The sequence below is a fragment of the Herpailurus yagouaroundi genome, unplaced genomic scaffold (assembly GCF_014898765.1).
Source record: "Herpailurus yagouaroundi ecotype Mexico unplaced genomic scaffold, PumYag 29, whole genome shotgun sequence".
NCBI classification, from domain to species: Eukaryota; Metazoa; Chordata; class Mammalia; order Carnivora; family Felidae; genus Herpailurus; species Herpailurus yagouaroundi.
The window spans coordinates 92,659,423-92,685,901 of record NW_024412377.1 but is presented as its reverse complement, the minus strand read 5'-3'; the positions used below and the strand labels follow the sequence as shown (position 1 = coordinate 92,685,901).

Sequence of the window (26,479 nt, the reverse complement as noted above, 5' to 3'; positions counted from 1 at the left end):
TGTGCCTATGAATCATTTCCAACCCTGTCTGCATGTTAGCCTGACCCAGAGAGCTTCTACAAAATGAGCGATATAAGGGCAGCACCCTGACACTCTGATGTAATACATCTGGACAGGTTTCAGGCACAGGAATTCTTTAAAGCTCCCCAAGTGATTTTCATGTGCATCTGGGGCTGATTTCCACAGAGTTGGTTTGTTGTAGAGAAAAGAGAAAAATGGTAGATAAATGACTCTAGGAGAGATCATCTCGATCTCAGTGGCTATGAAAAAAGTAAAGTCTTTTACAGGAAGAGAGAAGTGTTTATGGGATAGTCAGAGAAACTTTTGAAGTTTGTGTAAAAGGCTTCTATTCCTTATCATGCTGCTTCTGTCTACATCAATATCTGGTGAGCAATACATAGACATCAAGAACACACCCCATAAAGAAGAGGAGCTTCACAGACTCATCCATCGGCTGTCAAGGCCCTAAGATAACGTTCAGGGGAAGTGGGGTGGTAGATTTCAGAAGAGACGGCACAAAGAATATAATGTGGCTTAGTGACATAGTTTTTCATCCATCTTAGAGGAAAACACAAAAGAATAACATAAAGAAGACATTGTAAAGGGTATATATGTGGGCAGAACATACTTTTGGTATGTATTATGAATTTATACTTTTATTCAAAGACTTGCAATTCTGCTGCATAAAACATCAATAGGAGAGTGCAAATAAGCAAACATGATACATGAAAATACACAAAACCAGTGGACAATTTACTGGAAAAATTGTAAACTAACTGTATATGCATAGCTATATGCACATATAAAATTACACATATATATTCACACAGAGTATTTATGTGTATATATAATATTGTCTATATATAATTTTAAATTTGAGTAAATAATGTCCTGTGTTGAAGTTATAAACATAGATTTATATATTTCATAAAAAGTAATAAAAAGAAAAACAGACATAAAAAGCTACTTTAATGTTTTTACCAAAAGGGGGTATGCAAATTTCTTAAGACCGAGGTAGTCTTTATCACAGGTATTTCTTTGAGAATTGCTTTGGTATTCTGGAGCTAGTTGGAATAGGAAAAAAAAATACTTAAATTTTTTTTTATGCTTATTTATTTCTGAGACAGAGAGAGACAGAGTATGAGGGGAGGGAAGGGCAGAGAGAGAGGGAGACACAGAATCCAAAGCAGGCTCCAGGCTCTGAGCTATCAGCACAGAGCCCAACGTGGGGCTTGATCTCACGAACTGTGAGATCATGACCTGAGCTGAAGTTGGTTGCTCAACCGACCGACTGAGCCACGCAGGTGCCCCTGAAAAAAAAATACTTAAAATTTTATGTTCAGGTACACTAAAAACATGCAGTAACTTCTTTCATCTCTTTCCTGTATGAAATGGAACATACTCCAACTGCAAGATATTCCTAAAAGAACAATAGTAAGAAAAGCTTCCCTAGTGGTAGGCTTCATTAACTAAAGTCTATGTCTACAAACTCGGAGGCAGAGACAACCTGCACTTTATCCATCTCACCCCATACTGAGTAGAACACTTATGGGGAATTGTGTTCAGTTTTGGGGACCACATTTTAAAAGAGCTATTTCCAAAAATGCACTGAGAGAAAGAGAAATGAGTTTGCTAGAGGTACCATACTCTATTTACAATGTACAGGTTAGAAAGTGGCTAGAAACTAACAGGAGCATTTTTAAGAAAGGGCAATTTAATAATCTGAATAATCCAACCATGTATGGAGTTCCCTGTAACTGGAATTATCTAGGTATAGGCTCAGTGACCATACATCTATCAAAGCTATCGTGGAAAGATTCTAAACATCAGGTGTTTAGAACTCATCACGCTTTAGGTGTTTAGAGCTTTGATCTGGATGACATTAAAGTCATGTAACACAATGTCTAAATATGTAACACAATTATTAGGAAAAAAGACACATGTAGTGGACAGTTAATGGTATAACGGTGCTCGTGTTTTTTGTTTAACTATTTTTAAATCTTATATGTGACTTTCTTTATAATCACACACATATTTGCATATCTAAATGTAAGTAATAACATTCTTTAAAAAATGTGTATCTCAGAAAGCTCAAACCATTTATCTACAATTTTTCTTATTTTTTTACTTTCAATCTTGTAACCCATACATCACAAGCACTAAACATGAGACTAAATGGCTTTCCTTAAGGAGTACATAAATCAAGAGTTGTTCTAAAAATACCTACTAAGCAAAGAAATTTTCCAAGTCATAGCTGGGTTATGATAAATAGCACAAGAGCATATATACTGGATGCCTGTTTATTCTTAGGTGGGTATTTATATATTTGGAATGTAGAAGGAGTTTAAAGGATATTAACTCAAACATATATCTTGAAGCACCTGAGAGATTACGTTACATTGCTATGGATTTTCAGCTGCTGGGATTTTGTTTTACATGAACTAGGCAGCATTTTCTGTCCTTGTTGGGTTATATCCATAAAAGAACACTAGGAGACCGATTCTGTCCACTGAAGAAGCAGAATTGACAGGGGACCCAACCTCCTGGGAACAGCCTGAGCTATGGGCTGTGGAAGCTTCACCTCCTGACAGTGCCTTCCTTGATCTTCTCACAAAGCTCCAACCATTGCTCTGATTCTCCCGGGTCTTGTCACGTCAATAAACTCCTGTCACAGACTGACTAGATTCAGCAGTTATATTAGTTTGCTAGGCTGCCATAACAAAGTACTACACGCTAGGTGGCTTAAGCAACAGAAATTTATTTTCTCACAGTCCTGGAAGCTAGAAGTCTGAGATCAAAGTGTCAGCAGATGGCTGACTTTTCTTCCTGTCTTCAAGTGATCTTCCCTGTGTCTGTGTGTGTGTGTGTGTGTGTGTGTGTGTGTGTCCTAATCTTCTTATAAGGACACCAGTCATATTTGATTAGGAGTTTCCCATATGACTTCATTTCACATTAACTCCATCTTTAGAGAACCTATCTCCAAATATAGTGTCATCCTAAGGGTTTGGATCTTAGGCCTTCAAAATGTGAATTTGCAGAGGAACATAATCCAGCCCACAACACTAGTTTTAAAAAATTGGGGTGCCTGGTTGACTCAGTCGGTTTTGTCTGACTTCGGCTCAGGTCATGATATAATGGCTCACGCATTTGAGCCCTGTGTCAGGCTCTGTGCTGACAGCTCAGAGCCTGGAGCCTTCTTCAGATTCAGTCTTCCTCTCTCTCTGATTCTCCCCTGCTCGCACATTGTCTGTCTGTCTGTCTCTCTCCCTCAAATATAAACATTAAAAATTTTTTAAAAAATTAATAGTAGTACACTAAACTGACTTCTTAAGATATGAAATATTTTTGACAATATTTTCCAACATCTAATTGGATGTTTTTTCATTAAGGAATTTTGCTAAATTAAAGATATTTTGGATAATATATTTTACTTTAACAAACTGTATTCTCAGGCAAAGGTCTAAAAATTATTTTGGAGTTTTGATTTAGTTGGTAATTCTGCCTGTTGACTGCTTATTACCAGCCAAGCTCTAACTAAAGATGGTACAAAAGCCCTTTTAAGAACTTAAAATATTACAGAGGAATTTCAGTTATAATTTTAGATTTGCTGGATATATTAGCATAAAACCTCACTAAAGTTTGTTAACATGCTCCCTGAACCATAATGGAGAGAAGCATAAAGTGGTATTTGAAAAATACACTTGTTCTTTACATATGGAGAAATCTGTGTTTTCTTTTTCTTATGAAAGAGCTTCTCAGAAAAAACTCATGTAAGATTACTGAATGCCTTTCCTACTTAATTAAAAACAAAGTTTTATCTGCAATGGATTAAACACAACTGTTTAATTAAGCCAAAAACCTTTAAGAGGATCTCTCCAATAAGATCAATTAACATTCTGTTCCATATTGAACATCCTTAGAAAGGCAATTTTTGGTCCACTGACATAACCTTTAAAATACACTTGGCCTTTACAACGTACCTTTATGGCATTTCCTTAAGTATCCAAATGGTTAAACAGAAAAATCATGTACTAAGTTTAATGTTAGCTTTCATTTTAAAATTAAAGTTACTCATAAAATGGAACTAATAAATCTTATTTGACAACTGGTATTTCTGATTAATTTGAGAATTCTGCATGAGAAAATACACTCCCATAGGTGAAAAAGGAGAATCAAACCCTAGGTCAGGGAAGCGGAACACTGAACAAATAGAAGAGGAATTTGAGTCCACACATTCTTTTTTAGAAACTAAAAAGTTTCAGTCAGAGTTTCTGAAATATTTGCTTTAAATTTCTGAGTCCCACAGCTTATGTAGACAGCAAAATTTTATTAATGCCAACAATAATCTGAAAAGAAGGCTGGTATTTTCAAGCACTCATACAAAATGGCCAAGAAAATTTCAAGAAACAGAAATAAACATATTGAAACATACTTTGACCACTGCTGCTTTGTGATATAGAGACTATTAATGGCATTTTAAAAGTATGCTCTATACTTTAACAAATATAAATAATACTCCTTGGTGCCCAGTACATGCAATTATGTTTCTCCCATCAGAAGTGAAATATTTTGAGATGCGTTCTAAGACAACTAGGTGAGTGGTTGAGAAGATGTCTGAGTGTAACGTTCAACAACGTTCAGGCATGCTCCCCGGGGAAAGCCAGACCATAGGACTTGTCAGGATCCTCAGGTTTGAACTGTTCCTGGGTCCAAAGGTCATACTTTCAAGTCTTGTGTGTCCTCAGCCCTAGCAGGTGTAGCTCATCAAGGAGTTGTCAAGAGTTTGTCCTTGGGTTTTTTTTATGTAATTTGCTTTTTTGACCCACACAATTCCAGTATAGGCCGCTTCTCTGGAGACAAGGCTCCTAAGTCCTATACCTTCTTTACTACCGGCATATTGCACTGCTTTCCCCTTACCATTTTGATGATTAATTTCTTTTTATTTCTTTCTTGTTTACTTTTTTGTGTGATTAATTTCAACTTGATTATTTCCTGATCAAAATACAACTTTACATACGAAAAATCCAATCACTTGACCAATAAGAATTAGTATCTTGTTTCCATCTTTTCCATAATTCCTTAATTTTTTCTTCTGTCTTATTTCAAAATTAAACTAAAGCCTTGAAGACATATATAATTTAAAAATATTAACATATTAGCCAATTGGCATGTAACACCTAGGGACATAAAGTTTGGGGAAAAAAAAAAGCAAAGAATCCGGTGTGTCCAGAGTTCTGTATACTTTAGGTGATGCATCAGTGCCTTACGCCTGACTGCACTCCCTAATGGATATATTTGGTACAGTAAAACCTTGGTTTGCGAGTATAATACATTCCAGAAACATGCTTGTAATCCAAAGCACTTGTATATCAGATGAGATCCGGCGCTTTTAGGGTGGTATGACTATAGACAAAGGCACTTGTATATCAAAGCGAATTTTAAGAACCATTGGCTCAGTTGTGATCATGTGACATTCGGCATCACATACTACTCTTATTGCGAGACATCACTCGTTTATCAAGTTAAAATTTATTAGAAATATTTGCTCATCTAGGGGAATACTCACAGAACAAGTTACTCACAAGCCAAGGTTTTACTGTAATTGGACTCAGAGTTGTACTGGGACTACATTTTAACATGGCAGTCTGACAAAAAGCGTCTATCCTCTTAACCCCCACAACCATCTTTCTGACACAAGAACAAAGACTCGCTTTTTCTCTGCATGGCCCTCTCGAGGTGGGGGAGCTCTTTGGGGAGTGAAGAGGGGGGCACTGGCTGGCTTGCAGTCACTCTTCAACCAGCAGAATGCGGAACAAGACTCTGAACCCACTGGAAAGACTCCAGGTTGTGCTGTTGTACACAAAAGCCGTGTGCAGCTACTGAATGAAATTAGAAGAAATTTGAAAGATAGTTAAAAAGGCTTCAGCATTTAAATTTACTCATTTTTAAAGAGTAATTTGTTATGTATTTTCTAAATAGTTTAATCAATTTTACTAAAATTAGAAGAGCCTCACATCACAGGTGCATAATTACACTTGCCATTAAACACAAACACAGATGCATGCGACAAAATTAGATGCAATCATTTCATTGAGAAAAGAATGGCACTTGTTTCTCATGTTTCATTTTTTATTCAAAAAAAAAAACAACTAAGCTTTGGTTTCTCTCAAAGACTAACGGGTACGTTTTGTGCAGTTTGTAAAAACATTTTTACCTTTTAGTTAGCAGTGATCAGGTCATTCTAGAAGTAATCGAGAGAAACTATCAGATGATAGGCTAGGCTTCCTTCACTGCAGTCATGATCATCATCACCATGTCCTAATCAACTCTACATGGGAGACACTGCAGAAAAGCAGATGTGTCTTCAAACCATCTAGGATGGCCCTTGCTGTAATTTTGCCTACTACAGTATGGTATATTCATGTGGAAATAGGGTGAGGGGGTGTCTGTTTATTATTTATGTACTGAGCAGTATGGTAACAATTTTCATGGATGCCCTCTCATTTCAGCTCCCCAGTGATCCCTTGAGGTAAAGTTGGTCTCATTTTGAAGATGAGGAGACCTGGGGAGGTGAAGTCATCTGCCCTGCTAATTAAGAATACATATTCTAGCAGCAGACTTAGAATTTGAACCCTGTATTGGGATCTCTTCTGGTATTCCACCTCCTCACTGGTCAATAAACCCACAGAAGACAAAGTCTTCTCTGGTTTCGGCCGGACAGGCTTTATCACTGATATCAAGTCCCACTGTGTTCATCCTATAGGCCTAAATGAGTGATCCCTCCCAGTACCTGAGCTGTTGGGATTCAGGTGATACGGTCATTTATTTTTTACTCTTCTGTGATGTTGTTTTTATCATAGACTATAAGACCATACTGATGTTTCTTGAAATGGGCTCATGAAATCAGAATGGATTTCTCAAATCAATATGATCACACATCAGAATTTTCACTAATATTAACATCAGAATTTTCACTAATATTAGCTGTAGATAAAAATAATTCATTTGAATGTCTATGAAAATAAAGCCTTTTAGGGGCACTTGGGTGCCCTCTTGGTTTTGGCTCAGGTCACGATATCACGATTTCATGTGTTTGAGTTCTGTATCAGGCTCTGCACTGGCAGTGCGGAGCCTGCTTGAGATTCTCTCTCTCCCTCTCCCTCTGCCCCTCCCCCACTCGCACTATCTCTGTCTCTTTCCAAATAAACAAATAAATAAATAAATAAATAAGTTAAAGAAATAAAGCTTTTTATTCTACACTTGATGCAATTTTAGGGCAATAGGGAGCAAAGTTCATCCTCATGTTGATATGGCTGAATCTCAGCAAAGATCCTGCTGATTAGTTCTCTTTCATGCTGGGATCATAATCTCATTTCCCGTCTTTCCAACTCTTATTATAGAAACTTTTCAGTTTTAATTTTAAATGACAGCTTTTTAACTTTTCTTAGAGGATTAAGAAGTAAAATCACTTACATTTTAAAAATAATAATGATCCCTTAAAATTAGATTCATTTAATTCATAATAAATATTTATGTGAATACTGCTGAAAATGGGGTCATTCATTGGCACAGCTATTCCACTAAATATCCTAAATTTCATTTTACTATTGTACTGCCACTTTATTTAAAGTTGTATGCAGAGCCCATATTGGGTAATGCACCTAAAGTTTCATTCAGATTGTTAGGAATTGAACTTCTTTCATTTTCTCAGATAAACTACATTTATTTTATTTCTAGGACTACATTTATTGTTGTTCCTGAAATATTCGTTTTACTCTATCTCTTTCCTCCTACTTATAGGCACAACTAACTCTTCTTATATTCTAAGACTCTGCTCGAATATCACTTTCTTGGGATTCTTCCCTGAACCCCAGATCATATCAGACCTCTACCATATGTTCTAATAGATTTTTCTATTTTTCTACAATACTCATATTTCTTTTCTTTTATTTCTTGTTTATAGCTGTGTTTTTATGAGCTACAAACTTCTTAAGAGTAGGAACCTTGTCTTTCTTCTTTACCTCTACATCCCCAGAGTCTGGACTTAGAATTCATCCATAAATATCTGTTGAATGAGTGGGTGGTACTGAGTAATACTGTAAAAATGTACATTTTTTTTTTGTTAAAAAGTATCACAGGATAACATGATAAAAAATATTGAAATGAGAACCAATAATCACTCTTTGTGCCATTCCCTCCAAAGTTACCTGAATTGAAAGTTCTGGATGATGATGTTAAATACTCAGGAGACCTGTCTCTCCCAGGGATGGCAATTAGAAACACAACATGTGGCTCTTGGGGTCAGTCTGTGTAGATTCAATGCATCAAACCTGCACTTCTCACTAGGGAGGATCATTCTGGTTTCTGTCTGGATCAGTTGGGATTTTGAAGCACTAACCACAGGCATCATACTTTCTCTCTCTGAATACCAGGCACACATCAATTAGATGACAAACCTTTTCACTTCCACTTGTGTGATGATATTCTATCTACTTCAAAAATTAGAAACCCAGTTCCAGGAAAGGCAGGTCATTTGCCTCAGGGCCTACTACAAGTTAGTGGCACAGGCAAACAAAAACTCTACTTCTTTGTATTTTTAAAGGCTAAACTTTCTAAATACCTCATTTCAAGACATTTCTTTAAAGGCCAATACATTATTGCCTAGGCCAACAACTCTTAGGTAGGGATTTTAGGGAGTCCTGCATTCAGCCTCAATATGGAGGTGATTCTAAAAGCTACTGAGGACTTGAGGGATTCTAGTTTAATGCAATTGAAAAATCATAAAACTAATTCTGCGGGAGAACATTTCTTATTTTGAGCTGCTTGAGAACTAACCATTTCTCCAATCATATTCACCTTCACCTTTCTGTTTCTGATATTTAGTCTCTGCTTCAGTAAAAGACCACTGTCTTTGCCAGAGAAGGTGACAGGCTTAGCCAAAATTATAAAAGCCTGCTTTCCCAGCTCCCCTCGCTGAACCCCACCTCATTCTCAAGTAGACCAAATCTGAAGCACCAGCTATCTATGCTACTTCTCTTCTCATCCAACAGGTTGCCTCAAGCTTGCCATGTATGGTTGTGCACATTGTGTCCCACATGGGGTACCCAGCTGAGAGAGTGAAGTGGGGCTGAACAGCTTCCTGGGTTCAGTTCGCCAAATGCCATGACATTACTGGTGCATTCAGAGGAAGGGGTACTTTGGTGCACATACATCCTGTGAGGAGACAGTGGCCCAAGTTCACTCTTGTTCTGAGAATGTGATGTTCTCTTGTTTCTTCCCACTCGGCCTTCTCTGTCTCCATGTGTCTGCTCCCAGAATCAGGCCAGCTCTACTAAGCTTTTGCAGTACTGGGGCCTGGAACTAGTTCTGGTTCATGGTTCCTCAGCCGAGGTCCTGCTCGGACACATCTCTGCTGATGAATATTTCTCTTATTAGACTACAAAATTTCCATCAATGGTGTCATAGTCACTGTGCCCATTCTCTGCTAATACCTGGGCTATGTTATGTGTGTGTACGTGTGTGTATGCATGTATTTATCATCACTCACAATTATTTGCCTTATCTTCAAGCTTTGCTCATCATTCTTTGCTTTCCTACTCATCTGAACTTGCTCAGTCACTTGCTTTGGTGAGCAAGGCTCTGCAACAGCTCTCAGTCTCAAGTCCTCATTCAGGCATTTGGCACCTCTCTCTGTCTTACGTTTTGAAATAGGACAGAATGGCACATACAAATTATAATTTAAAGAGCTTTGTTTTGGCTTATTTGGGTGGCTAAGCCAGTTGAGCATCTGACAATTGGTTTAGGCTCAGGTCATGATCTCATGGTTTGTGGGATCCAGCCCCGTTTCAGGCTCTGTGCTGACAGCATGGACCTGCTTAAGATTCTCTCTCTCCTTCTATCCCTGCCCCTCCCCCGTTTGCACTCGATGTCTCTTTCTCCCTCTCCCTCTCTCTCTCAAAATAAATAAATAAATAAATAAATAAAAAGAGCTTAGTTTTCTCTAAGTCATATCTTAAGAACGATCAAATGCTGGGGGCTATTTTTTTATCTGAGGTTATTTTAAAATCAACTAAAATAAAACTGCTTTTGGTCTTGATCAAACTAAATGTCTTAATAGGCCTATATGTAACATAACAAATGGCGATTTTGATTCAGAAAGTTAAAAGGGAGTGGTGGATTCTGGTGACTGAGAGGGCATATGTCCCATGTAAGCCATTCAAATTAAAAATTTTAAATTCCCCCAGTGCCATCTGATAAAAACTGGGCTGAATTGGAATCCAGACCACTGCTATTGGTCTGCAACCTCTGTTGAAACATTCTTTGCAAACTAGCTAATTTTGTGCAGTCATTATCATTAATACTATAAAATGTTTGCTTTCTCACCCAGTTCCTATCAATTCCACTTCACTGACAAATATTTCCTTTTGGGTGAGGTCCAGAGTAACAGTGTTATAATTATCACCATGTTCATTCTTCTTATCATTAACTGTTTAATGAGGGTTTACTATGAATAAGGCGTTTTGCGGAATAGTACATCTGTGTTATGTAATTTAAAGTTTAGAACAACTCTATAGATAAGTATTCGTGTTCCTATTTTGTATACTCTCCACCCTTTAGTTTCAAGAACAAAAATTTAAAGAACTTGCTGGTTGACTTCCTTTTGGCCTCATGGGACTGCAGTGGTGGTCAGATGAATCTACACAACAGTGACGTCTGTCATGCTCCTATGTTGTTTTATAATACAAATCAGGACTCCTTATCTGTTTTTTCCATTTCCAAAATCTTCCACTCAGATGAAAGAGGCATCACTTCAGTCCCCACTCATTGACCAAGGTAAGTCCCATGGCAAAGCATGAAGTCATCTGGTGAGAAGGTTTATTGTCCTCTTTCAGAGGGGAGAACAGCAAGGGAGTAGTAGCAGTTGATCTTTTGAACAATAATATAATCTTCCACGTTTGATATCTCCAACAGGTATCATGTGTCACTTGATAATAAGCTAGAATCAGTACCTGGTAGTCTAAAATTTTGTAATTAAATTTCCATGTAAAAAAAAGTGATAATTTAACATATTGAGATGTGGATGTTTTACATTCTTGCCTCATTAATATAATATCCTAACAAGTATGGGGTTCCGATGAGTGAAACTTGAAGGTCTTGGATACAGCTGTCTCCTAATTAGCATTAATTGGCCAGTTTAATACTTTTGTTCATTTGCCCATTTTCTTTCTGTTTCTATATGCATTGGGTAAAGTGGTAGAAAAATAATAAGTCTGATTTATTTTACTTTTACTAGGAAATAGCTGTTACTTCTTATTTATTTTGGACATATTGAAAGTAGGTAAATTTTTCAAAACTATAAAGGCAATAGTAAGGACTAAGATAGATTTCTCTAATATGTTTTGCATTTATTTGATCCATTAAAAAACACCTTGGAAATGAATATATTTATGCTCTATATAAACAGATTTTAGTATATTAAAAAAACTCAAAGAATAAAACTTCCTAAAGAGATTCTATACTTTCTATATTTAAATCTGATTAGCATTTTAATTTGTGATATTATTTATAGATAGAATTTTTCAAGTCTTCTATTTTTCTGTTGAGTTTTCCCACCAAGACCTGAATAATAGGCAGAATACTGTCCTTCTGTCATTGTTTCCGTACACTTCTAGAACCAAACAAACAAAACCAATCCCAAAACAATCAGTAAATAGGCTTTTCTAAAACATAAGGACTTTTACACCATGAATTTTTCTTAAATATTTGGCACTCTCCATTCCTTATTGGTTAGTATGGCCTGGCAGATGCCAAAAATAATTATTATCCATTAATATGAATAGTGAGCTCAAGAAAGAGCAAAGTGGGTTGGGATTTTCTTCTTCACTTCATGCTTTTAGAGTAGCTTTCTTCATGTGGCAGGAAGGGGCCAGCCTGTTTTCCAATTTCATATCTGAGGGCAGAGTGGTGGCTCCCAGGACTTGTTACTCCAAGGTGATTGTAAATATTTGGTTTTTCCTTCATCTCTCCACAAAACAATCTAAATAATCACTTTGTCATGCTTGATTTGCAAGTGAAGCTTAAGGGAATGTCTTCTATTTCTGCCTCCACCTTTCCTGGACAATTCCAACAAGATGCCTCTTTAAACCCATTTACAAGGAAGTTCTGGACTCTTCTCTGAGGAATTCAGCTTGTGGGGTGGAATGGTAGCTTCTATTATAATACCTAGTTAGACTGGAAGCTCCCCAAAGGAAATGACTTCCCGGAAGAAGGAGAAATAGATAGATAAAAGCAATGAACAATCTACTTATTCAGATAGTTAAGTAGAACAATTATGGAAAAATCCAGAAATCTAGGCGACTTTTGGAATATATGAAGTAAGCTGATTAAAAAAGTAGGATACAAAGTAGCCTATTTCCTCATTTACTTTTGTCTTTTGATTAAATATAATACAGCCAGAGGGTGTGGGGTCAAAATTACCTCCAGTACTGCTAATTTCTAGAGTTTCTGTTTTAAAATGCTGAGGAAGGGGCAGGAAAGACTGCTCAAATGGGGCACTTATCCCATTCCAGGCACCGTGTAGAATGTTTTATATATGTGATGGCATTTGATCTTCCAACAGCTCTGTGGAGTGGGCATTTACTAAATTTCCCAAATGAATAAAACTGAGGCTCAGGGGGAAAATACAATTCCCAGTGTCATACAGCTAGTATGTAAGAGATCAAAAGTTGAGTTTAGGTCATAAAAACTGTGTCTTTTTATAATATGAATTCATGGAGCCAAAAAACTTTGAGGATCTTAAATGCCATCTAGTGGCAATTTCTACACACTATAGACACAATATCCCAAATGTCATTAAGAGTCACTCAGGGACATTCCTGGCAACTTGGATCAATTCTCATGATGGGAAATATTATAGTGAGGTCCTAGGTAGTGAGAGAGACTGACTTCCAGAGCGTATCACCTGGTAGCATGTGTGAAGCCCAAAGGGTTCTTCTTGTCCCCAGAAATCCATGAAGCACAGAAGAACCAGAATATAGCTGTTGTTGTTGTTGTTTTTAATCCCAGAACAAAATAGGGATTTGTAATATTGAAGTGGAGGTCAATTTAAGCACATTTACGTGCTCTATTGCACATAAACTATTGGCTCTGCAATGTCTATTCATCTGGAATAGAAGCACAGAGCAAAACAATTACAGATGAGCAATCTATTAAAACCATTATCTATTGATTAAATCATCACTATATCAGCATCATAACTTAGTTCAAGAAGAGATACCAGGATAAAGAAATCAAATATGATGGAGTAAAAATAGGGTTGCTGGATTCATCAAAAAGTTGCAAGATTTCCAGTTAAATTTGAAGTTCAGATAAACAACATTTTGGTGTGTGTATGTATCAGTATGTCCTATGCAATACTTGCAACCCCCTTATACCAAAAAGCTATTCATCATGTACCTGGAATTCTTAACTAAGCATTGAGTATTTTGTTTGGTAAATTTAAATAAAAGAAGACAATGTACACAGTTTCACTGGTTACTGGATTATTCTCAAATAACATAATAATAAATAATATTTTTATCATGATTATGTTAAGCACTTTACCTATATTAACACAATCCTATAAAATAGACACTATTATTCCTGTTTAGAAAATGAGAGTATTGCAATACTAACAGGTAGAGTCAGAGTCACACAACGAATTAGTGGAAGAGAAGGAGTTTGAACCCAGTTTTGCTATATAGAGTCTATCACTCTAACAGTTGTGAAATACTATTTTTTTTTTGCCAAATATATCAGTTAGTTTAAAATTACCTATAAACTGCACATACATTGACAATTTTTGAAAATATTATTCAACAGACTTTCAACATGCATCAAACATCTACTTTCAACAAAGCCTCTCCATGAGACAAAAACAGTAAAACTTAATATTCCATCTTCACAGAAATATTTCACTCTCTGCAAGTGTTACTTTAGAAACTGGGAGTATCTCAATCGCTTCTCGGCCTTTTGGCTAAGATCAAGTGTAGAAACTGGGAGTATCTCACGGTCATTATTAGGAATATTGAAGGACTAATTATTAAAATCCTTGATAATTCAAGTTCCATAAGTCTATACACTAGAGCCTTAATACTAAACATATATATGGTTTAATACTATATATATATTTATAATACTTATGTATATTTATATAATTTATATACATTATATATAATATAAAAACACATATATGGTTTAATACTAAATATATATATTTATAATATATATAATATATATATATATTTATATATAATATATATTATATATATATATATATATTATATATATATATATATATGGCTCATAACAAGAGAACATTGGAGATACAAAACCCAATAGAGGCTCCCCATTTTTAGATTTTAGATAAGGTTCTATGTATGCATCTTTATGTACGTTATTTACTATGTAGTTAGGAGAAACTAAAGATTTGTTGTTGGACTCATTCATTTAATAAAAGTCAGATCAATACAAGCCTGAATTTTTTGATTCTGCATACTGGTACCACGACATTTCCTTAATTTGAAGTATCCTATCAGGATACATCTAATCCTAAACTGCAATTAGATTCATATCTGGGGTTCCTGGGTGGCTCAGTCGGTTAAGCATCCTACTTTGGCTCAGGTCATGATCTCACGGTTTGTGAGTTTGAGCCCCTGTACCAGGCTTGTGCTGACAGCTCAGAGCCTGGAGTCTGCTCCAGATTCTGTGTCTCCCTGTCTTTCTATTCCTCCCTCACTCACACTCTGTCTCTTTCTCTCTCTCTCTCAAAAAATAAAGATTTAAAAAAAATTAAAAAAAAAGATTCATACTCAAGTCATTTTCAATTCACAGTAACTAAGCAAGTTCCATTAAAACGGTTGCCCCTAGCTAAAAATGTTTGTCAGTCAAGCCATAAATTGCCATTTCTTTTCCTCTCAGACCTTACTTTGTGAAAGAATCCCAGAATATATATATTCTAAAATACACATTTTTCTATGCCTAATCCAGATCTAATAACATCAGAAGCTCTGTGGATGGGATTTGGTAATCTGCATTTTCAGCCAGCCCATGTCAACTGATTTTGATGTAGGTCTTCAAACCACGCTTTGAGAAAATGACTTTGATATCAACCTGCAAGAAGGTACAAGCATCAGGTGGCATGCTTTTTCCCTTTAAAGGCTTTAAAGCTGTTTATTTTTAGAATTTCCCCTATTTCCCTTTATTTTGTCAATACAGCATCTTCTACATTATCAGGCATATGCCTAACAGAAGAGATGGGTACTGTGGGTACATGAAGGGCCATCAAATCTTATTTCTTTGGGGATTAATACTAAGTGCCTCTCAGGAAAGAAACAAAGCCCTCATATAGGTGGTAGGATTTTGGGAGAGGGGAGAAAGGTGACTCAGAGTTTAACTAGAAAAATAGTTATTTAATTACCCTTGCTTTTACTTTACTTTATTTTCTTTAAGCCCCCTTAACCATATTTTGTTTTGCTAATTATGTTGCATAGAAAATGCTAATAATAATTTTATACAATTTCACAATGATAATTAATACAATTTTGAATGCAATCTATAAAATTATATTTTTTTATTTTAAAACTATAGAACAAGGTTTCATATAAGTAGATACTAATTAATAATGATTACAGGTAAATGTCTCTTGGTTTCTTTCTCTTTTATTGGCTAACCTAGATGAAATGTTTTTTATCTGTTTTTAGCAGTATAAAGAAAATAGTGCAAATTGGTAAATGAATCTATCTATTGAACATATATGCACACACACACACACACACACACCTGTTTCCTTTATATGGTTCTCTATCAAAAGCCACTGAGCATGTAGAAGAGAAGATTCATGGAACAACAGCAATTATATTATTCAAAGAGACTATAATCTGACCTCTTAAATGAGGAAATTCTGCAAGGAACATATGTGTAAAATAATGATGCTTCCATAGTTCCAAGTTCCCATTGTTCAGCCGTGGTGAACGCTACAGAATGTCTATTGCTCATGTTTAGTGTCCCATTTTAACTACAAAACAGGGACTATTCTGATATGAATTCTACATTAAAACTGAATGTACATCAGTTATAAAGCCTCTCTTATTGCAACGAAGAAAGAGAACTTTACTCCGTGAACGTAAATAAGGCAAAGCCAAAATGTATGAACATTTGCCAAAGGATGAATTTCACAGATTATATATTTAAAGATAAGTTTCAATGATGATCCTCTGTTACTTTAAGTGAGGGGAAAATAGAGTTTTAAAAAATTATCAAAAACACTTTTCAACAAATGAGGGAAAATTTTTTTACCAGTGTTAGATATTTGTGTACTGTTGCAAACTTCTCTATCTAAGCTCTTTAGCTCATGCGAGATATTTCTTAATAATCAAAATGTTCATATGTTACTTTCCTTGCTTTCAGTGGCCAATGTAGAGTCGATTTTACTCATGACATGGGTCAACTATTCTCCAGGTACATCTAGGCTAACTTTAGCTTATGGGAAACATTTTTTTTTTCTGAAAAGAAAGTGAAAATAATGCTTTGAATTCATTTAGGCAATTTTAAATGCATGGCTTGTATAGTTATGGACATAGAATTGATGAAATTGTGGTATTGAGTAGGCCTATCACAAAAATAGAAGAATGCAGTGAATTGGAAACCCTATTTCCGAATACACATATTTTGCATATATTTGGCTGTAGTGAAAAAAAAATCATGAAAGAAAGGCTGCTAAGGTTAGACTTCATTCTATATGATGTCAAATGCAAATAGCCATGAAGTACGGCACTCAATGAAAAATAGAGAAACTGGATTTTTGGGTCAAGTTCTGACATTTATAGGATTAAGTCATATAACCTCTCATATATTTTTTTCATGTCTTGAGATAAATTCTTTATACAAGTAATCATATGTACCCGGATTATTATAAGGATACAGTGAAAATTGTTTTAGAAAAGCCCTTTGTAAACAGAAATGCAATTTAATTAGTACAGAATATATTCTATAGTGGTTCCTAGAGATGTTAAGGTAGTTATTTTTGAAAAGCATTCAGTAATCAAATAAGTTTAAAAATCTCCAAATAAAACAAATCTCTTTCTTATTGCATTCTTAAGGATCCTATGTTAATATGCATCTGAATCAGTAAGAACAGAGAAGAGGATATAGGCTTTATTAAATATATTTCGGTTCAGAATCTTTTTTTTAAGAACTTATGGAAGGAGTGTTTTGCAGGGTACGCTTTGGGAAATGTTCATAAAATTTATCATTTGGGGAGAAAAGAAACTTAATTTGTTTTAGAGGACTGCATGTTTAGGATGAAAGAGTGATATATGTTATCCTAATTTTATCAGTTCATAATCTCACTGCGGAAGAAAGAACCTTTTGGAAACTCTGAGTCTGTAGTCAGAAGAACTAAATTCTGGTAGTAGAACTGCCTGAAAACATATCTATTTTTATCAGAAGTACATACTAATTCCAGAAGGTGATTAATTGGCAGCTATGGGCAGATGTGTCTGTATGCACATCTTAACAAATTTTAGAGAAGATTCTAACCAAAGGTTAATACAGGAACAGGCATGGTTAGGTGCACCTACACTCTTTAGGAGACATACTCCGCCAGTAAACGATAATAGTAGCACAAGACAAAGACATTAGAGATGTAAAAGTCACTTCACAGAGGCATGTTTTCCCTATAGAAATGCTTGTTCAATAGTGAAAGAGAAAATGAATGTGATATTTACTATAAACACATTTATTTTATGTTGACATTAGCTAGCAGATAAATACTTCATAAATGAGAGACCTTAATCATAAATGTAAATGAACATTGAATGACTTAGTCATCATAGTACCACTGGCTGTGAGGAAGAATTACAAAGGTCTTTAGGATAAACCAAAGCAACCGGACCAGGTGAGTTTAATTGTGACCAAGAGTGTTGAATGAACAGCATTTTCTAAACTGTAGGCTGTGTACACAGACATGCCATTGAGTTGTAGGAAAACCTAGAAATTCCATATTATTTCCAATCAGTTTTATCTTAAACCAAACAAATTGAAGAATTACATTTTTAAAATATGTAACATGTGCCTGTGTTTGTGTGTGTGTGTGTGTGTGTGTGTGTGTGTGTGTGTGTGTGTATTTAATGATCACTGTTAAGGGGCATAAAATTTTTACAATGTGGAACCACAAATTTAAAAGGCAAGCTAGATCCACAGAAATACCAGCATCTCTCCTTCAAGACAAGATAAGTGGCTACGGCAATGCTGGTGAGCACTGGGCTCTGAAAGGGCATCGTGATGCAACAAATATCCCCTGGTAAAAGGAGTCCCCTCACTCACTGAATAGTCTATAAAATATTTAGTAAAAATTAGCACATAAGCTTCCTGGTGTATTTCAAGTTCCTCTTCTATTGCTGACTGGCCCTGCAATCTTCAGCAAGCCTCTCAGACACTCTGTGGCCTCATTAGAAAAGAGACATAACTTAGTCACTGAGAGGGTTCCTTTAAAGGCAAAACAAGAACACCGATTAAAGGAGATTCCCATCTTATATGTAAGCCCTCACAAATGCTCACCTTACTTGAATCAGTATTCCCGGGTTCTAAGTCTCACTAACTGGCATATCTTCAGCTCATATTTTTAGAGGAGAATGGTTACCATCATGAAAACTATATCTCGTTAATAAAAGATAACGAGTATGTCAAAAATTAAAACTCATTTGCACGCAAAGGAACCAGAAGTCACTTAATCCTTATTATCATAAAAACATGAATGGGCCTGTTATGCACACACAATTCTTCTAAGCCCTGCTGTTCACTTTTTCAAAGGTCTCAAATAGTTCTAAGCTGAAGCATCCAATTTCCCCCATTTTTATTTATTGGTTCTGGAATGTTGAATCATGAAAATTAGGGTGTCAGTTGTCATACATGCAGGCAGACACAGTGCTGAACATATCTTTCAGTTCCTTGCACCTGGCATTGTGTTTTGCTATAGGAGGTGTTTCAAAAATATTTATGTGAATTTTTAAATTATGAAGTCATTTAAAATAACCTCTGAAAGCACAAAGCCTTCATCCAATTTCTATGTACCATCTATGCTTGCTTTCCAAAACTGTACACTGCACTTAATCTACTGCTTTGTACATTTTTCATGATTTGCTATATTCATTGCTAGTGTATTAGTGCTTCATAATGGCTTAATATGTCTCATTGCTTTGTCTTAGGGGATTCTTATCTTTTAACTGTTAATAGAGAGATGTAAACTAACCCATAGAAATGACTCAAATTTAGAACAGGTGGAAAGGTAGGAGAACTATTTTAGGTATCAAGTAAATATACTATGCGTAATATAAAATTTGACTTTTTAGTTTTTTAAGAATTTTATATATTTATTTATTTATTCTGAGAGAGAGAGAGTGTGTGCACACACACATGCACATGAACAGGGGAGGGACTGAGAGGGAGAGAGGGAGAGAGAATCCCAACCAGGCTCACCACTGTCAGCGAGGAGTCTCATGTGAGGCTCTAACCCTTGAGAACCCACAAACCATGAGATCATGACCTAAGCCAAAATCAAGAGTCAGATGCTTAACCTACTGAGCCACCCAGGTGCCCCCAAAGTTAACTTTTTAAAAGAGTAACTTTAAGTTAGATGGTTATATCTGCAACACTAAGTCAATCATATGATGTCTTTTTGTTAACTTCCTCAGAAATTAGCTGGTGGTCCTGATAATTTTCTGATTACTTTGGACTTGGTCAATCATTATTTAAGATACTCAGTCATCCAAGAGTCCCTTTCCTTTTTAGAAGGGAAAGGTTGCCTGGGTGGTATCTTTTTTCTAACATCCACATTTTATTCTATTATTTTTAAAATTAATCTCTACCTCCAATGTGGGGCTCAAATCTACAACCCTGAGATCAAGAGTTGGATGTGCTTCTGACCGAGACATCCAGGCATCCGTATAATATCCACATTTTAGATGAACAAGAGAAAATGAGTTCTAGAACACTGACATGATTTATCAGCCCACAAAACCAGATTTTTGGACTTCACACTATGCACTCAGTGTGCTTCATCAGTTCTGGTTGCATTTCTCTTTGCCTTCCAAGTGTTTGCTATGTCAATATCCTACTCAATTTTGTTTTGCTAATTACAATTTTTTTTTCTAATTGGAGGGTAGAGATTCCTTTTGATATTGTAAAATAAAAAAAAAAAGAAAGATGATTTATGCTCCAAGCACATATGGACATCCTTTGACTCATTTCATATACTCCCAGATATGTTATGTTATGAAGGATGGAAGCTGGTTCACAATAGTACATAAATTGGGCCATTACTTGATTTCTTTTAGTTATGCTTTATAACTGAACCCTTTATGTGGGCTTATTGCTCACTATAAATTAAATTTTGGAATAGTGAAATGGAAATCAGAATATCTCTTCACATTGCCAAATGTTTTCCAGTGGCCTACAGGTCCTTGGAAAATTTTCCTTCAACTTTTCTGTAAATAAATTGTCCAGAGGGCAAGAGAAGTTAATGGCTGTAAAGAAGTGATGCATTTTATGGCTAGAAAACCCCTTTAAAAATCTGAAACAGACTAAATTAAATAAGTTTTATTTAACTTGAAAACTTAAATTCAATTGCTTCCTGACATATTTCCACAAAATTAGTATTGAAATAAAGCTGTGGAGGGTTAGCTGCAATTTTGACAAAGGTCAACACTAAAATGTGCAGGCTAACAACTCTATTAATTCTACTAATTTGGTTGAAATACTATGCAGACTACCTTAAATTAGCAAATGTCTTGTGAAATAGACCAAAAGGTCATTTCCTAGGTGATCTGGTGACATTTTCCTTCCTGATAGTCATTTATATTAGGCTACCCTCTACGAAATCTGAAAAACTTTTTAGCAGATTCAGTTATAGATGGTAACTTATCCAGTTCTATAGTCACCACCAATAAGGCAATGAATTAGTACATGGTATACTCACTGTAAGAGAATTTAGAATGTCTTATTTTAAAAAATGTTTTTAATCAATCCAAGTTAATTTTTAGAGTGCTCCTTGTACAGCTGCATATACTAGATGAAAATATTTCATCACAATTTATAAAATTATCATCAGTAACGCCTCTACCCCTGTTAGAATGTTATTAAATTCTCAATTTCATGCTGAATTTTAATCCGTTTGTATAATCTGAGCATAAATAAGAAGGGAATTTACTCAATCTGTTGAAAAGCCACTGAAAATAGCCACAAAGACACATAAACATTCTAGTAAGAATATGACTTCAGCAGAGAATATTGCCAAATGATATAATGTTCATTTAAAGCTGTTAATATTGTTATCACTACTCCCAGGTAAAGAGCTGAAAAATCTGACTCTACCTGGGTAAAAATGTGAATATTTTGTTTGCAAATGCAAATGTATATAATTCATTAACACTGCTCACAGTTTGCAACTTACCTAGTAATATATTACTTTACATTTCATAGATTTATTGGAAAATCCCTCTAGAAGAGGCAAAGAATATAGATACATATGTTCATTCTTAGTTATGATTGCTGGTATCAGATTACATTCTCCTGAGATTATACAAATCACCAGAAAGAAAAAAGGGAGATATCCATTTTGGGGGACCTACTATGTGCTTCCTCTGTTCTGTCATTTGTCTGATTTAATCCACCTTAAAATATGACAAAATTTCTGGGTCGTTTGTTTAGAAACTAATCATAGAAAGTAATCATCTGATCTTAAATGATCTCAGTGAATTAAATGGCATTTAATTTTTATAAAGGGGATTAAAATCTACTTCAACCACATATGAAGAATGCCCAAAACTTGGGGCAGCTGGGTGGATCAGTCGGTTAAGTGTCTGACTTGATTTTGGCTCAGGTCATGAACTCATGGTTTGTGGGATCAAGCCCTGCATCAGGCTGACAGCTCAGAGCCTCTCCCTTTCTCTCTGCCTCTCCCCTGCATGCATGCATCCTCTATCACTCTAAATAATAAACCTCAAAACAAAACAAAAAAAAAAATGTCCAACTATGAGTCAGTAATGATTGGTTTAAAAGCTTTTAATTCAGGTGTAGGTAAGATTTTCTGAAAGACAGAAACTATAATTTAACCTTCAGAGGCTTTTGGAAAACACACTGTAGGGTTTCTTGCTCAAAGTTTTAGAGAACATCAAACACATCAAAGTGATAGAACATTTCTTTCAGAGGTCTGAGAAATGTCTCTCATTTAAGACTGCCTGTGGACTTAACACATTTTTGCCATGTTTTTATAGGAATAGCATAATGATTTCATGATTAACAGTAGCTCAAAGACAGTAATCAGTTACGATCACTTCTAAAAAAATAACACAAGGATATTTGCTCGAGAAACTGCTAAGATTTTGACCTTCTAGGAGAGACTGGAAGAAACCTTAGACTAATAATCAGAATAAAACGTTAAAGTGATATTTGAATACATAAGAATTCTTTAAAAGAATACATAAGAATCCCTTAAAATGCACAATGACTGGGCAAAAAGATGTTTTTGGGATTTTATTTACAATAATTGTATTTCCCCATATTATCTGAATAGGTTTTATAAAAATCTATTAAACCAAAGTAAAGCTCTCATAATTAGAGGGTTATGCATAGCTGATGCATAAAAGAAATTTCTTAAAAAGTCAATTAGCAGAAGATGAATAATGAAAGTAGGGAATTTAAATGACAGACATGGTCTTTCTTTTGAAGAGCTATTTCTCAGAACTGATGCATCTTGGTTAAAATCACAGCTAAAACTTATAAATTCAGAAGTCTCAACAAAAACTGAGTATATCAATAATTCAAAAACAAAATCACCTTATACATTATCTATAAAAGTGTTAATCTCATCTTCAACAAACACACTAACAAGCATAACAAGGTACAGTTGAACAGATTATATTCTCTTGAGGAGAAAACACTAAAAATAGACACAATTCTGAAGCATTTCCTTGCGTGATGTCAAAAAAGAAAAAAATAAATATAAGAAAAGATGTCAATTTACCTTGTCTTGGAGATTTTGCATATGTTTTGACACAACAAAAAAAATACACATATACTGGAAGAAGTGGTCCTTGAATTGACAGAAAATCTGTCACCAAAAGAATGAATCCATTTCAGCATGCAAGTGACTTTAAAAAGACAGTTGGAAAGCCATCTTAAAAAAGTGATGGATTGAGGTTCAGATTGAAGATTACACCCTGATCCATGTAAAAAAATGTTTTATTTTATCTTTCTAAAGAAATTTGCCATTGGCAATCCTTTCATGTGGATATTTCTAGAATCTACTAGCTTGTCTGAGCTACTTAGGAGGTATAAAATATTTTATCCTATTCCACATGGCATTATGACTTAAGATAATATTAGCTAAATCCAGTTAAAAATATTATACAGCAACAAAGAACCAGTTTAATTTGCCATTGGAAGAAAGTTTTTCCATGGTTTCTTCAAGAACTTGAAAATGTCTTAAAGTCCATGTATTATGAAAATTTATTTCCTATATTATAAAGACTAGATCTTTAACATAAAATTTTAGATTTTTTTTCAAATATTATTTTACAATTTGAGTATCTTACCAGTTAGGGACCAACATTATATGCTGTGTAGGTCCAAATCAATAAATTGAATTATACTTTGAACTATTCACTTATCCATTTATTCATTCATTCAGCAAATATTTATTGAATACCTGTCATGTATCAGGTGTTGTAACAGGTATTCAGTTTGGTACTGGACAACTAGTTGAGAAAGTCAAAGAAGACAAATGTTGTTTCATCCCTCCTAGAGCGAACAATCTAACATGAAAACCCAATTTCCAATGTAGTGTGATAATGAACAGTGAGAGAATTACTAAGGACACAGCAGTATTCAGGAGAGAGCCTAAGCCAGATATGGGATGGGATGGAGCTTGTAGTAGCAAAGCCTTGCCAGAGGAAAGTGCATCCAAACTGCAGCTGAAAGATATAAGCCACACAAGGCAGGGAATTCTAAGGATAGAGACGTTCTTTCCATTACTTCCCCCTAGGAAGAAGACACGTATAAAGGAATTGGAAGAGAGAACATTTGGTTTGAGAAACTGAAACAAATTTAGAAGAGTGTGGTCAGAGATGAAATGGGACCAAATCATGTGAAGACTTCCAGGCTATACTAAGAAATCCGCACTTTATTCCAAGGCTGATGGGGAGCAACTGAAGGGCTTTAGAAAGAGGGTAAGAGAATCATATTCTCATTTTAGGAAAAAAAAATCACACTGGTTACAATTTGAGATTTTTAGAGAGTTGATACCAAACTCTGGTGAGGAGGCTTCTATAAGACCCAGGTGAAGCAGTGATAGCCTAGATCAGGGAGCTGGCAGTGGGGATGGTGAGAAGGGAAATAGTGTGTGTGTGTGTGTGTGTGTGTGTGTGTGTGTGTGTGTGTGTGTCTACACATAAACCTACCTTCAAAAAGCTCATAAAGCATTAAAAGGAGAAAAACACACATAATTATCCTTAATACGTAGTAGCTAATGAAAGAGCTCAACAAAGTTCCAGATCAATAAATACCCAGATAGAATAGTAGAGGGAAATAAAGAGAAGAGTGACTATTTCTACAGAAAAGATTCTACTGGATATTCCGGATGACTTAGAACAGACTCAGGTGTAGCAAATCTGGTTCCATGAGGAGTGACATTTGGTGCTATTATAATTGTTTTTGTGATTTTCAAAAACGCAATGAATTACCACAGTTTTGAAACTCATGGATACAGCATAAAAATCAATAAGAATAGAACTCTTATCTTTGAAATAAAATGACCTCATTATGGAATTAAGCTGTCTTACTTTTCTTTGCCACAGAAGACATTAACAAATTTGTGCCTACTTAAAAGTACTCCACGATAAATGCATTTCAAAAAGATTGTTTTTAAAAAGCACTGACTATAACTGCACTTCATTTGCAAATGATAAACAGACTGCAGCATCTATGCTTCCCTTCTATAAGCAAGATCTCTTATCAGAATGTAATCAAATTGCTCCATTGCTTAGCAACCACAGGTAAAGAGCTAATAAGTCAGGAGTCATGATTCTGTGGGAACAATCTGCAGGTCAATAGCATGATTTCAAGGTGGTCTGCCATCCTGCTGTGACACTTTCAAACCCATACTGACAGGAAGCATTAGAATAGAGGAGAGTTAAAATGCAAATGCTCTCATAATCGATTGAATTGACCTATCCATATTGTGATCTGGTCCAATCTGCTGCATCTATAAATCAACATCACAGCAAAAAGAGCACCACAATATGGCTTCTAAGGAATTTCTGTTTTACCAATTTTAGGTAAGCCAAAGAGGAAGGCACACGTAAATTAGAATGAAGGCAAGGACTCCAACATTCATGCCACCAACAGGAAATCTAAGGAAGAGGAGCAGTGGCTGGTTGAAACGGTTTTTGGAAAATATTACTGAGAGGCTAAGAGAAAAATTACCAGGTATACTCACAACTGCAAAGAAAAGATCTTTCCCCTCTCCCCGCCTTTCCCGAATCCAGCCAGGGCACGCCCGGTTGTAGTCTGACATAAAGGCGGGAACCAATCAAGTTCTGCTGAATGGTTTGAAATAAAGGCGGGAACCAATCGAGTTCTGCTGAGTGTTCAAATTTAAATGTCAACCAATAACAGCTCTGTAACCTCAAAAAAATCCCTAACTTGTTTGTGCCTGTCTATAAAAGAAGCTGTAAGATCCTTGCTGGGGGCCTCTTAGTGTCACTGGCAACGAGTGCACGGAGGACCGGGTTCGAACCTGCAATAAACGACCCTTGCTGCTTGGCTTTGACTCTGGACTCTGGTGGTTTGTTTGGGGGGGGGGGGGACTCTCGAATCGGGGCATATCATTACCTGTAACCATTGCGACTGGTCATTGTGGCCAGAGGTCCAGGCATTCACTTTGCCCTGTTTGTCCAGCCGAGCTTTCCTTGGTTCCCAGGTGAACATGTCCATGTTGAGAGTCCTGAAGATGCTGGAGGCGGTGATCTGATAGTCTTGTATGTGTCCTGATTTCATCCCCAGAGGCTCTGAACAGCCTGAAAGAAAATGAGAAGGTCTCCATGAGAAAAATAATGGATGACCCTGCAAGTTTTCTACGTTCATTTTGCAGAGGCAAGAGAAGATTGAGCTTAATGCTATTCATTTCCCCAAAGAGAAAGCATCTAAATCCAAAAAAAGGCTATAATCAGAACTAAATCTGGAAAAAAAATCGAAACACAAGATAGCCAATTCAGACTATTTTGTCGGAATATATTTTGGAAAAATTGAAAACAAGACAGATAATTCAAACCGCTTTTCGGTGATAGATGATTTTGCAAAATGAAAACAAGGCTGAAATGCCTTTTCCTGTCTCATTACTGATAGCCTCATGACTATTCCGTGTTTTCAACAGTTTCATTGTACC

At 35.7% G+C, this 26,479-nt stretch overlaps 1 protein-coding gene and 1 pseudogene across 2 annotated transcripts in view; one reads left to right on the top strand and one right to left on the bottom strand.

Annotated features, from left to right (window-relative positions):
• Positions 1-26,479, bottom strand: part of EDIL3 (EGF like repeats and discoidin domains 3) — a 421,318-nt gene that overhangs the window by 75,567 nt on the left and 319,272 nt on the right. For both annotated transcript variants that reach the window (XM_040449290.1, XM_040449299.1), the window contains one exon: positions 25,927-26,111. In XM_040449290.1, coding sequence (XP_040305224.1) covers positions 25,927-26,111 — 185 coding nt within the window. The remainder of the gene's footprint in view (positions 1-25,926; positions 26,112-26,479) is intronic.
• Positions 13,995-14,143, top strand: LOC121017108 (uncharacterized; annotated as a pseudogene).